Source organism: Rhinatrema bivittatum, chromosome 5, assembly GCF_901001135.1.
Source record: "Rhinatrema bivittatum chromosome 5, aRhiBiv1.1, whole genome shotgun sequence".
In the NCBI taxonomy this organism is placed as follows: domain Eukaryota; kingdom Metazoa; phylum Chordata; class Amphibia; order Gymnophiona; family Rhinatrematidae; genus Rhinatrema; species Rhinatrema bivittatum.
The window spans coordinates 218,138,359-218,153,580 of NC_042619.1; the positions used below are offsets into that span (position 1 = coordinate 218,138,359).

At 40.8% G+C, this 15,222-nt stretch overlaps 1 protein-coding gene across 4 annotated transcripts in view; it reads left to right on the forward strand.

The window, feature by feature from the left end:
• RPGR (retinitis pigmentosa GTPase regulator) overlaps positions 1–15,222 on the forward strand; it is a 266,732-nt gene that overhangs the window by 98,442 nt on the left and 153,068 nt on the right. For all 4 annotated transcript variants that reach the window (XR_003856998.1, XM_029603193.1, XM_029603196.1 and 1 more), the window contains 3 exons: positions 4,779–4,903; positions 6,877–7,044; positions 7,739–7,922. Coding sequence is in view for 3 of the 4 variants with exons in the window: in XM_029603193.1 (XP_029459053.1) it covers positions 4,779–4,903; positions 6,877–7,044; positions 7,739–7,922 (477 nt within the window). In the remaining variant the exon portion in view is untranslated. The remainder of the gene's footprint in view (positions 1–4,778; positions 4,904–6,876; positions 7,045–7,738; positions 7,923–15,222) is intronic.

Genomic DNA, 15,222 nt, shown 5'->3' on the forward strand with positions numbered 1-15,222 from the left:
ATTGCAGGGTTTTCAGCGTCAAAATGATCTCCCATTTCAGTTTCTGCTTCGCTTCCTTCAAAAAGAAAATTAAAACCTGGCTCTTTAGCCAAGCTTTTCCAGAACTTTGATTATTTTTTACCTCCAGCTATCAAGATTTTCTCACCATCGCAATCCCTTCTGCAGATCACATTTATCTTAGACAATTACGCCTTATTTTATGATTTGGTTTCTCAAAGAGACTATACAATTTTCTCAATGTTATTTTTCGAACCTGTTTTCCATGTTTTCCAAGTTCTATAACCTTGTTATATGTACCGCCTCTTGGCGTAATTTTTATGTTTCAATGTAAACCGATGTGATCTGTATTTTAATACAGGAACACCGGTATATAAAAATCTAAAAATAAATAAATAAATAAATTGAAATGCAGTGCTGAGTCTTGACGAAATCCAGCTTGGATCTGTTTTAATGAGGATTTGATTCTGGAACTGATTTCATTCTGATGCTTCTTGATGTATCAGCAGCATTTGACACTGTTGATCCTAATATCCTGATTTCACGTTTGGCTCAAATTAGGTTGGCGGGTATTGCTCTTGCATGGTTTTGCTTTTAACAGAGTGGATGCAACAAGTAAATTATGGATCACTAACCTTTGGTTGGTACCCTCTTCACTTGGGGGTGTAACAAGGGTAATCATTAGCTGCTACTTTGTTTAACAGTAATTTAAGGATTATCTGTAATTTAACTGATTTAGGTCTTCATTATGCAGATGATATTCAGTTTTTCTTTCCAATTACTACTGATGTTAATACTGCGATTGGAGTCATCGCAATTTTTGAATGCAGTGAAGAGCTGGTTAACTACTGATTCAGAGCTCTCCTTTAAAGCACAGGTAAAGATGGTTGTACTAAGGTCATTTTTAAAGTTACGGATATTACAGAAGCTTAAGTCTTATCTGAAGGCCAAGGATTTTAGATGGTTTTATAAGCTTTGGTTATATCCAGCTTGGGTTATTATAACTATTTATTTATCTTGGTCTTTCACAATCCGTGCTAAAGGCATTACAAATACTCAAAACTCTGCGGCCTAATTCTTATAGGGATGTCACATTTTAACCATATTTCTCCTATTCTTTATGTAGTGTGCTGGTTACCTGTTGAATGGAGGGTGCAGTATAAGATCATTATATGATAAGGGGAATGGAACAGCTCCCCTATGAGGAAATACTAAAGAGGTTAGGACTTTTCAGCTTGGAGAAGAGACGACTGAGGGGGGATATGATAGAGGTGTTTAAAATCATGAGAGGTCTAGAATGGGTAGATGTGAATCGGTTATTTACTCTTTCAGATAATAGAAAGACTAGGGGGCACTCCATGAAGTTAGCATGGGGCACATTTAAAACTAATCAGATAAAGTTCTTTTTCGCTCAACGCACAATTAAACTCTGGAATTTGTTGCCAGAGTATGTGGTTAATGCAGTTAGTATAGCTGTGTTTAAAAAAGGATTGGATAAGTTCTTGGAGGAGAAGTCCATTACCTGCTATTAAGTTGACTTAGAAAATAGCCACTGCTATTACTAGCAACAGTAACATGGAATAGACTTAGTTTTTGGGTACTTGCCAGGTTCTTATGGCCTGGATTGGCCACTGTTGAAAACAGGATGCTGGGCTTGATGGACCCTTGGTCTGACCCAGTATGGCATGTTTTTATTATGATGGTTTATAAACATTAAGTTAAACATTAATAGACTTTCAAGAACTGTCTGTTCAGCTGGTAAATGTTTTTTTGGAAATGTCTACTCCCTGTGCAGTCAGATTAACGGAGTCTTGAGAGAGGCTGTTTGCTGTGGCGAGCCCTATTTTGTGAAACAGACTCCATGAGATGCTGTGAAAGGAAATTCTTCTTAAAACGTTTAAGAAGCATGTAAAAGCTTTTTTGTTTACAGAAGTGTTTAAACTAGGTTAGGAAACAATGTGTGTGGGATACTGTTAATGTAATTGTCAACCGTACAACCAGGGACTGTTTTTACAAACTCCAAGTTCTGAAAAGGATAAAACCTCTATTCCACTCCAATGATTACAGAACAATACTACAAGCTTTAATCTTCTCAAAGATTGATTATTGCAACGCCATCCTACTAGGCCTACCATCATCGTACACCAAACCTCTACAGATGGTCCAGAATGCAGCAGCAAGAATTCTCACCAACACCAGGAGAAGAGACCACATATCACCTATTCTAAAACACCTACACTGGCTCCCCATACACTTCCGAATCATCTTCAAATCCATCATAATCATCATATAAATCCATCCACCACTTTACAACACTTGACTTACAATTCCCGCTCAGCCATCATCACTCCACAAGACCCACCAGAGAAGCATACAGAGGATCCCTCCAAGTACCTCATATCAAATCCACTCGATACATAACTTTAAGAGAACGGGCCTTCTCAACTGCTGGACCAGCACTCTGGAATTCCATCCCTCCAAATCTCCAACAGGAATCCTGCCTTCCGAAATTCCGAAAAAGACTTAAGAACTGGTTATTCAAACAAGCTTTTCCGGACCACCCCTAATTGCTGCCTCATCAACCTCCACAACTAACTCACTACGGCCCTTGTAAAGTACACCTCTAGATGTTAATCCAATTCATTATTTCTCTACGCCACTAGTTCGACGTTATCTACTTCTGTATTTCCCTTTCTCTCCCAGTTCGATCTCCCTTGTTATTTGTAACTGCAATTTCCTTACACTTGTTTTTAGTTTTTAATGTATTTACACCCCTGTTTAACTGTAAACCAGCATGATGTGATTTATCATGAATTCCAGTATATAAAAACCTTAAATAACTAAATAATTTGAGTATCGAGCAATTAGAAGGCAGCTGCTTATGGGTTTTTTTTTTTGGTTTTTTTTTATAGTATGTTACCTGGGTTTGTATTATTATATTTTATACATATAAATTTTGTTTTTATTTGTATTCTATAAATGGAATTTTGTAAGCTGCTTAAGACCTAAGATAATGTGGCATAGAAATATTTTAAATAATATAAATACCAAACACAAAAAAAATATTGGGATCACCTAGCGATTTACTTCTGTACTGATCAGCCACAGAGCTAATAAACTAGAGTTTATTAAGATAAAGGAACACCAAAAGATTCAACTTGCAAACAACAAATGGAAAATGAACTAACACCCAGGGAAGTTTGGTGACAGTCTGTCATGTATGTATATGACTAGGCTCCTTGTAATGCATGCATATGTGGGCTTTGTGTCCAGAAAGGAGTGGGTAAACTGAAAATTACAAAATATTAAACTTGAGGCTGTGTGGAGCTTGGAGAGAATGTGACTACAGGTCCGCTTTCCTGTAGTGAAAAGCGGAATATAAATAAAATAAATACTCCCAGCCAAAACTATAGATTTCTAGAAAATCTGTAGCCATTTCTCTGGAGTGCTGTTTATGTGGAACTAGTCATAGCACAGCACTGACTCTGTAATCAGTAATACTTTATGATATCAACCGCTCATTAGAACAATGTTAGATCTTTCTGCAGGAATGGGCATTCCAAGCTTCATTTTGAGTTTGTGCAGCCTGGTTAACCCCTTCAGGCCTGGCTATATCACAAGAGAAACTTCAGCTGCCAGAGTTTGCAAAACACTGCAGAATGTCTCCCTTGTCAAGGTAGCATCCACAAAGCAGCATAGGAATTTACAAGGGAACATAGTTCTCACAGAGTAGGGAATTGCAATGTCACATAAAACTCATTTCACTACGGAAAGTTTTTTTGGATTGTCACTCTGAATCAATCTTGACAAAAGCTTATGAAGATTCTGTGTGGTGTATTTTCAATAAAGCTTTGGGTAAAAAAATAGCATATGGAAAGTTGTAGATATTGCAACAAGTTCATCATCTATAAATAGGGACCTTCATTTTTGGTTTTTATTTTTTTAAATTTTTCCAGGGAATTTACCAGGGTTTATTATGTCAAGAACAAAAAACAGGAGAAAACCAGTGGAAAAATGACTCATTATTTTTCTGGGTAATTATCAGAGTTTATTGTGGTGGCAGAAGCCAGGACAATAAAACAATATTAAGCAGATTCTCCCACTCAGCAGCATCCTTATCTCTCCCTACATCCCTGAGAATCTCCCTCTTCCCCACCTCCTCCCCATTGCAGTGGCATTCATCCTTACTAATGGTGGCTCCTGGCTTCTCCTCTCTCCTTCAGCAGCATTCTTATTGAGGTTACTTGCTCTGCAACATTGCAATTCTGCTTTTGTGCAGGGCCAGGAAGCCTGCCAGAAAGTGCTTCTGGTGGGCATGGCCCGTTTCAAATGCTGCATTGGTTACACCAAGCAGCATGCATTTTTGCTAACTTGGGGGAGGGGAAGGCGGAACTTGAAATACATCAGCAGCATTGGAGGGCCAGTGCTTTTGCAGGGAAGTGGGAGAGAAGGACTTGAAATTCTGCAGGTGCTTCGACCTGCAATGGCTTCCAGCAGTTGCTGGGAGGCCTTGAGACACTACCTCTGCAGCTGTGGAGCTGCTCTTTAATCAGCCTAAAATTAGAGTGAAAATCTGTTCAAACAGATTGACGTTTGGAAAAATCTGGGATTTATGGGTGAAAATCAGTTTAAACTGAAAACGAAGGACCCTATCTATAAAGCATATTTAGAATTGTGTAAGTATATTGTCTTCACATCTTATTGTGATTACTCTTCTTCTCTTGATCTTTGCTTACAGATACTGTACTGGTTTAGACAAGTAACTTCTCTTTAATTGTTAGGCAATGGCCTGCTGTATACGTTTGGAGATGGACGACATGGCAAGTTAGGACTAGGAGAGGAGATTTTCACCAATCAGTTCACACCTACCTTATGTTCTAATTTTGTGAAGTTTACAGTCCATTTGGTAAAGTATTTTTCTTGGATTTTGTTTTATTTGCAAACTCTGTTGCCTGTCTCAAATGCTTTCTGACTGATGTTATGAATTTTCTTGATTATTTTTTTGCCACCAAACACTTTTGTTTCAGCACTGCCACAGTCAGTCCAAATATTTCAATGCAGTTCTAGTACATTTGAAATGCCATAGAAAGACTGGCATTCTCCATCAGTAAAGTGTTTAATATAAACATTTTACAAAACAATAAAAAGTTTAAGAAAGTGTTTTTTCAATAAACAGATATAAAAATGTTTCTGTTAAAGCATTTGTAGGCTCACTTTTCCTAAAAGAAAGGGTAAGAGAGGTAAGTTATGTATCAGACTAGATAAGATGTGAAAGTATGAGGACCTAAAATCTACTTTAAATATACTGTGAATAGGTTTTTTTATACAAATTTCTGGTGACTGATGCCTTTGGAAGGTGCTGGATTCACTGCCATTAAAACAAAAGTTCTCAATTTATCCATAGAGCAGAAACAGCACAGACAGTGCCCCAGTCCTCTGGTAGAGGGGGCCATTCAGACTTTACTCCATCCATCCTTCCTTACCTTACATGTAATGCATGTATAATCATTAACCTCCAACCACCTCTGTGTTTTTCTTAAATTTTCTTGATATGCTAAAGTCCTGAATTTTTTTCCCAAAACAAGTGACAACCACTTTTTGATATATACTTTTTTCTTCTTTTTCCACACCTTTAAATATAGAAAATGAACCCTACTACAAATCCCAGATAGTTGTAAATAATCCCGACATGTACATGTTTCAAACAAACCTTCCTTCTTCCGGGGATGTTAATCTTCATCATTGTGTCAAAAACACGGAGGTGGTTGGAAGTTGATTATACATGCATTACAGTGCCGGTGCACTATTCAAACATATGAAACCTCCAACCTACCCCCCAAAAATTTTTTTTCACAGATATGCTAAAGATTTTTTCCAAACTTTAAAGTATATTAGAGCCAGAGATTGCTGATGAGTTTAAAACAAAAACATCTCATGAAATTGTGTTTAAAATACATTTTGATTTAATATTGCAGTGATAGAATGGTAGGGTTCTATTAGATTGATTGTAACTCAGAAGTTAGCCAGCTAAATTAATCTTTGGATACATAACCGGCTAAATTCTAGTCACCTAGGCGGCTAACTTTGCTAGCCGCACTGTGTCTGAACATGGACCTCAAAACAGTTTAGACTTAGGCTGAACTTCTTGAGCTTTAAGGCTGTAGGAATTGTGTTGACCTCCTAGACTTCGCTGATGGTCTACTGAATGTCATCTCTCTGTAGAAAGTGTCCCAATGCACAAAACCCCCAAAGCAGGCTTTCCTTATGCAAGGAAAAAGTGAACTCTGGAGTGCTTTAGTAGGATCCATTTTTTTTTTTTTGTACTATGCAAGTTCCCATGTTTGGCACACCTCTTCCTGGTTGGTGTGTGGAGGGGTGGCCTAGTGGTTAGAGCAGCAGGCCGTGAACCAAGGAATCCAGGGTTTAAATTCCATTGATGCTTATTGTGATGTTGGGCAAATTACTTTATCCTCCGTTGCCTCGGGTACAAACTTAAGGCCTCGTTTATTAAGATTTTTTCCCCCCATTCTGTGGCTATGGAGGAGAGAAAAGCTTGGTAAATAAGGCCCTTAGGTTGTAAGCCCTCTGGGGGCTAGGGAAATACCAACAGGACCTGAATGTAATACACTTCGAAGTGTCTAAAAGGCAGAATATAAATAATTTTGACTCAGACAGTATTGTATTAGGGTGGTCAGGAGTGACTTATTCTGTCCTCATGTAATACAGAAACTGTGCCTTATTCTTTTGCCAACCTAGGGGCAGTTATTCATAACTTCAGTATCTCTAAACCTTTTCAATGGAATTCACAATCTTTCTCCTGTTTGTTTGCCTTGCCCATGTTATTAAATGCAAGCTTATAGATTGCTTGTTTTACTGTAGGTTGCCTGCGGTGGCTGTCACATGCTAGTCTTTGCCATACCAAGGTTGAAAGGAGTAGAAGATTTTGAAGATAACTTGAAAGATAATTGCAATGAATTTGCTAGTAATACTTCAGCAGTGACTTCCTTACACAGATCGCTATCAGCACGGCATAGACGGAGAGAGAGGGTAAATTTCTGAGCCTGCAGTCCACACAACTGCAAATGAGCTTTTTTTTTTTTTTTTTCCCACCCCAGAATTTTGTTCTTTGACCCAGGTCCTTTGTTGTACAATAGGTTTGAACTTCTATCTAACATGATTTGCTTGCATGGATGTGTGTCTATAATGTTATCCAAGTACAAGATGACTAGTGAAGTTCCGTGTAGAAGTTTGATCTGAAGTGCTTGAATGGAGAAGCTTCTTCCCACGGCTCCAGTTCTAAACTTAACTTTGGTGGTATAATCACTATAATACCAAAACAATTCACAGTCTAAATCAGGTCAGTCTGCCTCATTAAATAATGCAGAAGTTTGAAAAAGGTAACAGGAAGGACTTTACTCAAGATTGTGGACCTTGCTCATGCCTTTACTAAAGAACTTGAGCAAATAAAATTTAGGAACTACTTTTTCAAATTAGTAAAGAGATAAATATAAATATTACAAGGTATAGATTTATTTAATATTGGATTTCCTGCTAAATGCCTTTGGCTTCTCAGAAGGTTTAAACTTAAATTTATGGGTACTATTAGTATAATTGCATGTCCTGGGGAGGACATTTTAATATTGTGTGACTAATTGAGTTATATATGTTGTAACATTTTTGGTCTCAAATGTTGGCATGTCATTTCTTTTGCAAATGATACTGATTCTTTCTCTTCTTGCAGGAAATATCACCTGAACAGCTCCATCGATTGACACGAACACTACCTCCTTTGGAAACTAACATCCTAAATGCTTCTTTACCAACCAGTAATACTGTCCCTCCCAGGTTACCTAGTATGAACCATCTAGATTCCAAGCCAGCTAATTTGAACTGCAACCCTGGAGCAGCAGGAGCCTTGGAAATAGGTGATGCCTAACTATTACAAAGCAAAATATTTTTAGTGTTAGTTTCTTTCCCTTCAATATTGCAGCATGGGCTTTCCCTGCTTCCCTTGCTCTTACTAAAATATGTGCCTCATAGGTAGTGGTTTGGATGTTTTGTCATCGTGGGCCCAATTTGCTAAGTTTTTTTTCACCCATAGGCACAGAATGTGGAGTCTGCCCTTAGCGGATAAGGCCCTTCCTGACCTTGCAACTAGACCCGTAGACTCTCAGATACTTTATCCCAGATCAGAAAGGGAACAATAATCTTCAGGGAGGCAATAAGTTATAAAAAGAAAGTGGGTGAAGGGGAGAGCACCTTTTTTGTGCCTTTTTAAGTATGTGTATAAAATTTGTAGTGTCTCTTCTCCAGTGCTAAACTATAGCAATGGAATGCAAAGACAAGGATAATTCTTTCAGGAAGTGAATCACACAGTAAGAAGGGTCTGTGTTGGCAGATGCCTGTTTATAAAACTTCACATTCATTTCTGATCTCTTCTGTTGCAGTGGCTGGATGTCTGAATATTTTAATAAGTCATTTTAAATATTATATATTTTATTTAAAATATTTCTATACTGCTTACCAAACCACAAATGGATGCCCAAAGCAGTATCAAAACAGCAAAAACACAATACAGGTAAAATGGCTACACTGACAAACAAACAAACCTGAGAGAAAGTGGGGTGGTTAGCTTTTCTATGGTCTGTACATGGATACCCCCACCAAACCTGAGGATGGTCTGAAAGAAGGGAGGAAACCCTCAGTTATTTGTTGATCCTTTGTCCTTTCATCACTTGGGCTCCAAGCACCCCCCTCCCCCCAGTATGATTTGTTTTATAAAATGTTATTGTTTTAATCATGCTGTCAAACACATCAACCATAGGCTCACATGCAATTTTGTTCTCTATCACAACTAAATCCTCTCTAATACATATACACACCCACCTCCTTACACTCTCCCCAAATACATAGCCATCTTTTTTATCTCCCAGATCAGTCCAGACACATGGGCTTTTCTTCCCTACCAGCAGATGGAGACAGAGAAGAAAAGCTTTACTGAAACTGTATTATTTAAGCCAGTGTGCAGTCCCTCAGTATTTCTCTGTCGCCAGCAGATGGTAGAGGTGTGAAACCTGCAGTCTGGAGTTTTTGAATTAAAAAAAAAAAAAAAAGAGAGAGAGAAAATAGAAATAAAGTTGCCTCCAGGATGTTAGGTTTCATGAAGAGCCATCCCCCTAGTAAAGTAGGGTGAGCAAGGGGGTTGGTGACTATTTTTGTTTCTGTCCGGAGGCTGTGTGGAAATTGATATCCAGTGGTCTGGCTTCCTCCTTTTCCCTATGTGGCTCTCACTCACTCTCTCATTCAAAGCAAAGAGAAGATGCTGAGCAGTGAAGTATTCTTGCCTTTAATTTTACTTCTTCTGTTTTGAGAACTAACTTTAAAAAAAAAAAAAGGCACACGTGGGAGACAGGTCAGCTTGGCTTGGGAGAGCAGTGAACTGAAAGAGTAAGTTAACAGCAGGGGAGGCTGGGGATCAGCTGTATATTATAGCGGGGCTGTCTGGCTGTGCTTTTGGAGAGTCCTCCTAGAGGGAATATGTGCAGCTCAGTCCCTATCATGGCAGTCACTGTGGAGCATGGGAAGCGCTGCTTGACTTGTGAAGATAAAGCGATCGCATCCAAGTGTGTCTGAGCTTTGCGATAGGTGTGCTAAAGATGGGGAGGGCAGCTCCGGTTTGGCCAGCACAGCTTCTGAGGGCTGGAAATTGTTCTATTCAGCTGAGGCAAGCAAGGTTGCTCTTCCATGCAGCTCAGGAACCACTGCCATTTTGGAGACTGTTCCTGCGATGCAGGGGAATTTGGGGAAGGGGCCTACTTCTCCTCCATTATCCCATACTGTTGAGGGCTTTGAGAGTGCCAAGGAGGAGTTGGAAGCCAGGGATTCTTCTGAGACAGATTCTGACTCTGGGAAGCTTTTTCCTCAAAATTTGTGCTTTTAATATACTCAGTCTTTTTAGCCAAGAAAAGGACGTCAGGGAAAACGCCCCTGCTCAATATGTTTCCCGTGTTGAAGCAAGGGATGAAAAGTATCCTCCTGGAGGGGGGGGTCTGGAGGGCCTCTGAGTATTCCACATCATAAGAGTTGGGCTGATGGTGCATCGAAGGACTTGGACGGCTTAAGAAGTGAGGGGGGTCTCTCGTTGGAACCTACACTGATGAAGAAGAGGGAGGACAGTGATCTTTTAGGAAAGGGGGAGATCCCTATGGCAGAAGGAAACAATCCAAAGGTGGTCTGGCTCTTCCAAAAGAAGGAATTGTTTCTTCTTCTTCCCTATGTTTGAAGAGCTTGGGATTAAAGAAGTTCAGGAAGAGTCAGAACATGAGGGGGTGGATCCCCTTATGGAAGAATTTGTGTCCAGAGAAAGCCTTTCCCTTCCATTAGCCCATTAAAAAGCTGGTTATTAGTTAGTAGAATACTCCTGAGGCTGATGTGAAGGTTGGTAGAGTTATAGTGAAGCTTTACCTGCTGCTGAAGGATGCATTAGAGCTCTTGAAACTACCTGAGGTAGATGATTTGGTCTCATCATGGACTAAGAAGTCTACCATGTTAATTGTGGTTCGAAGTCTCTGCATTGAGCATTCGGGCGGCATTAGCTTCATGGCATGAGCTTGTTTGCAATGAGTTCAGCAACTCCAGATTAAAGGGGCAGAACTCTTTCTCCAGGCCAAGCAGGCAGAGCATTTAGAGGCTGGGCAGCCTATATTGCTGATGCTTTGTATGACTTGCCGCTGATATTAACCTGAAATATGATTTTGGCAGTTTTGACTAGGAGAGTTTTGTGCTTATGCAATTGGTCGGTTGATTGGTCCAAGTTGCAGCTGTATAATCTTCCCTTCAAAGGCAAACTTTTGTTTGGTGAAGACCTGGAACAGCTGGTGAGGCACTTAGGTGAGTCAAAGGGGCATAAACTGCCCAAAGATAAGCCCAAAGGAACCAAGAAGAACTTCCCTGGCAGATAAAAGTACAGAGAAGTGAGGAAGTATGGCCCAGATAGTGGCCTCTCCTCACAGAGACAGGAGTCTGGAAAGATGCAGTTCTTTCGAGGATCACATAAGCTCATCCGGGAAAACTCTGGTCTAGTGGCCAGAGGAGGTAAAAGTGCACAGTGAAACACGGCTAGTCCACTCTTCAGTGGTCATTGGGGATGGTTAGCCCTCTTTTACAAAGAGTGGACCAAGATAATAACAGACCAATGGATCCTGACAATCATAAAAGAGCAACGCTTTAGAATTTGCTCATCCAGTGTGCAAAGCCTACATAGTCTCCTCTTGCACCTCCAATGCCAGGTGAGAGGCGGTTCGGTCTATGCTGGATCGTCTGAGAAACCTGGAAGCGATTGTTCCAGTACTCCAGGGGAGTGGGGCCAAGGAAGGTATTCCTTCTTTTTTGTGGTTCTGAAGAGAAGGTAACTGTCAACCCATTCTGGATTCAAAGAAGGTGAATTTGGCCCTTCGGGTTCCATGTTTCCGGATGGAGACCCTGCACTCAATTATTGTAGTGGTCCACAAAGGGAAGTTCCTGGCTTCTCTTGATTTCTCAGAGGCGTATCTACATATCCCCAAATGGGCATAACATTAGAAATTCCTGCACTTTGCAGTGTTGGGAGAGCAATATTTATTTGATTTATATTCTGCTTTTTGGCACTTCAAAGCGGATTACATTCAGGTTCTGGTATTTTCAATTCTGCGCAATACTGTTTGCTCTAGCGACAGCGCATCATACTTTCACCAATGTGATAATAGTGGTGACAGCCGCTCTTCGGAGCAAGGGTTTCCTGGTGCATCCGTATCTAGACTATTTGTTCGTTCAGGCAAAGTCGAAGGAGCTCTGTCAGTGCTCTGTTCACTGAGTCATGCAGAGGTTACAGGCTGTGGGCTGGATAGTGAATCTGGCAAAGAACAGCTTGGTTCCGACCCAGTCGCTAGAGTACCTTGGAGCATGCTTCAATATCATTCTAGGCAAGATGTTTCTCATATGGGAGAGGATGTTGAAATTGCAGGTGCAAGTACAAGATTGTTGTGGCTTCCAATTCCCAGAGTCTGCAATTATTTTCAGGACCTGAGTTCTGTGGCAGCTACTCTCTTATCTTGTTCCCTGGGTATTTGCTCATATGCTGCCTCTTCAGAGGGCTCTGTTGTCCCACTGGAATCCTCAGTCGGAGGATTTTCAGCTTCAACTACCATTGCAGGGAAAATCCAGGTCCAATCTCTGGTGGCTTTGTCTGGCCAATTTGGAGCTGGGCATGGTATTGGAAATCCCGAATTGGGTGGTAGTGACTACCGATGCTACTTTGACAGGCTGGAGGGTCATTTCTCAGGGGTTAATGGTGCAGGGTTGTTGGTCGGTGGAGAAGATTTTGTGATCTGTCAATTGTTTGGAAACAGGAGCAATCAGAAAGGTGTTGCTTTGTTTTTTTTCCCCCCACAATTGCACAATTGAGTATGAGATTCCTATCTGACAATGCAATGATGGTGGCTTATCTTAACTGCCAAGGAGGGGTCAAGCGTATAATGGTATCTTTGGAGGCCCAGGAGCTATTTTGCTGGGCAGAGCAGCACCTGGTAGCTCTGGCAGCATCACATGTAGCCAGGGTGGACAACAAGTGGATTTTCTGAGCAGACAGGTGCTAGACCCAAGAGAATGGGAGCTCATGGATGAAGCAGTGGCTCTCATTTGCTTCAGGTGGAGCATTCCCCAGCTAGACTTGATGGCATTGAGGTAGACTACCAAAGCATGCAGCTATTTCAGTCACAGGCGGGAGATCGGAGCAGAAGGAATAGATGCGCTCGTTCACCTGCGGTCTTGTGGACTCCTATTGTACATGTTTCCTCCTTGGTTTCTAATAAAGGTTCTAAGGTGTATCAAAACTCATCCAGGGACAGTGATCCTTGCAGCTCTGGAGTGGCTGCGATGGCCATGGTTCACAGATTTGATAAATCTGGCAGTGGATGGTCTTCTATGGCTTGAGTATCTTCCCAGGTTGTTTCATCAAGGGACAGTTTTCTTGGAACAAGTGGCTTGCTTTTGAAAGGAATCGCTTGAGATTGAAAGAATATTCAGAGGAAGTGAGGGTGTGGAAAGTGTTTGAGAAGTGGTGCCTTGAGAAAGGAACTGCTCTTCTTCGTGCATCGGTTTCTCACATTCTTGTCTTTTTGCAGGGGGGACTGAAGAAGTGACTCACATTCAATTCTCTGTGGACTGTTTTAGAGGGAAAATGCAAGGGTTATCCCTGGCTTCGTATCTGGATGTAGTACGTTTGGTTTTTTTTAAAGTGTAGCATTTGCAACCTCCAGTGAGGCGAGTGTTTCCCTTTTGAAACCTTAATGTGGTTTTGTGAGTCCTCTGTGGTCCTCCTTTTGAACCATTTAAGAAAGCATCGCTGAGGGACGTATGTTGAAAGTGGTGGTCTTGGTTGCAATTTGTTTGGCCAGGTGCATTTAGGAACTTCATCATTGTCTTGTAGGGACCCCTTTTGTAAGATTTCGGAGGACGGGGTATCTTTACACACAGTGCCTTCTCTTTTTTTTTTTTTTTTTTTAACTAAAGGTGTTATCTGTTTCACTTAAGTCAGACAGTGGAGCTGTCTGCCTTTCGAGATTTGGACTCTTCTTCTCTGCATGTGAAGGAGCTTCACTTATTGGATGTGTGTCGAGTTCTTTTGCGCTATTTGAAGGTCACCAACAGTTTTCGAAAGTCAGATCACCTGTTCTTTCTTTTGGAGGAGAAAGTAAAAGGAGCAAAGCTTCTAAGCAACCATTGTGCAATGGCTAAAGGAGATCATTATGTCTGCTTTATATTTGTAGAACATAAGAACATGCCATACTGGGTCAGACAAGGGTCCATGAAACCCAGCATCCTGTTTCCAACAGTGGCCAATCCAGGCCATAAGAACCTGGCAAGTACCCAAAAAACTAAGTCTATTCCATGTTACGTTGCTAGTAATAGCAGTGGCTATTTTCTAAGTCAGCTTAATTAATAGCAGGTAATGGACTTTTCCTCCAAGAACTTATCCAATCCTTTTTTAAACACCGCTATACTAATTGCACTAACCACATCCTCTTGGCAACAAATTCCAGAGTTTAATTTGTGCGTTGAGAGAAGAAGAACTTTCTTCGATTAGTTTTAAATGTGCCACATGCTAACTTCATGGAGTGCCCCCTAGTCTTTTCTATTATCCGAAGAGTTATACTAACCGATTCACATCTACCCGTTCTAGACCTCTCATGATTTTAAACACCTCTATCATATCCCCCCCTCAGCCATCTCTTCTCCAAGCTGAAAAGTCCTAACCTCTTTAGTCTTTCATCATAGGAGAGCTGTTCCATTCCCCTTATCATTTTGGTAGCCCTTCTCTGTACCTTCTCCATCGCAATTATATATCTTTTTTGAGATGCGGCGACCAGAATTGTACACAGTATTTAAGGTGCGGTCTCACCATGGAGTGATACAGAGGCATTATGACATTTTCCATTTTATTCACCATTCCCTTTCTAATAATTCCCAACATTCTGTTTGCTTTTTTGACTTCCGCAGCACACTGAACCGACGATTTCAATGTGTTACCCACTATGACGCCTAGATCTCTTTCTTGGGTTGTAGCACCTAATATGGAACCTAACATTGTGTAACTAAAGCATGGGTTATTTTTCCCTATATGCTAATTCCAGTGGATCCAGTGCTAATTTCCAGTGGGTCTATGGGCTGAATGTCAGTTGGTTTCCTTGCAGGAGATCTGTTGAATGGTGAATATCCGGCTGGATATTTGGGCACCGGAAGTGACTGGTTTTGGAGAGTGTGTGCTGCATGTGGGTCTTTCAGGTTCCCACCCAGTTTAGTGGAACATGGGTACATCCCATGCAATCTGACTGATCTGGGGAGCAATAAGGAAAATTGGTTCTTACCTGCTAATTTTCATTCCTGGAAACTCACAGAGCCCCTCCCTATCTGGAAAGTGTGTATGATTATTAAGAAGAAGTTGCTTTTGATTGGGATTTTTCAATCTCCTTTAATAGTCTAAGGGACTCTGCTTTTAAGGGCTTACCTTCTCCCTGCTAGATTTGAATTGGGGTGGTTGTTTATGGTTCAGTCGTATCTTTGCTTGGGTACAGTAAATACTTTTCTTCTCTGTCTCCATCTGCTGCTGGGGGGAACCCATGCATCTGGACTGATCTGTAGGACTCCAGGAACAAAAATTAACAGGTAAAACCCAATTTTCCTTTCACC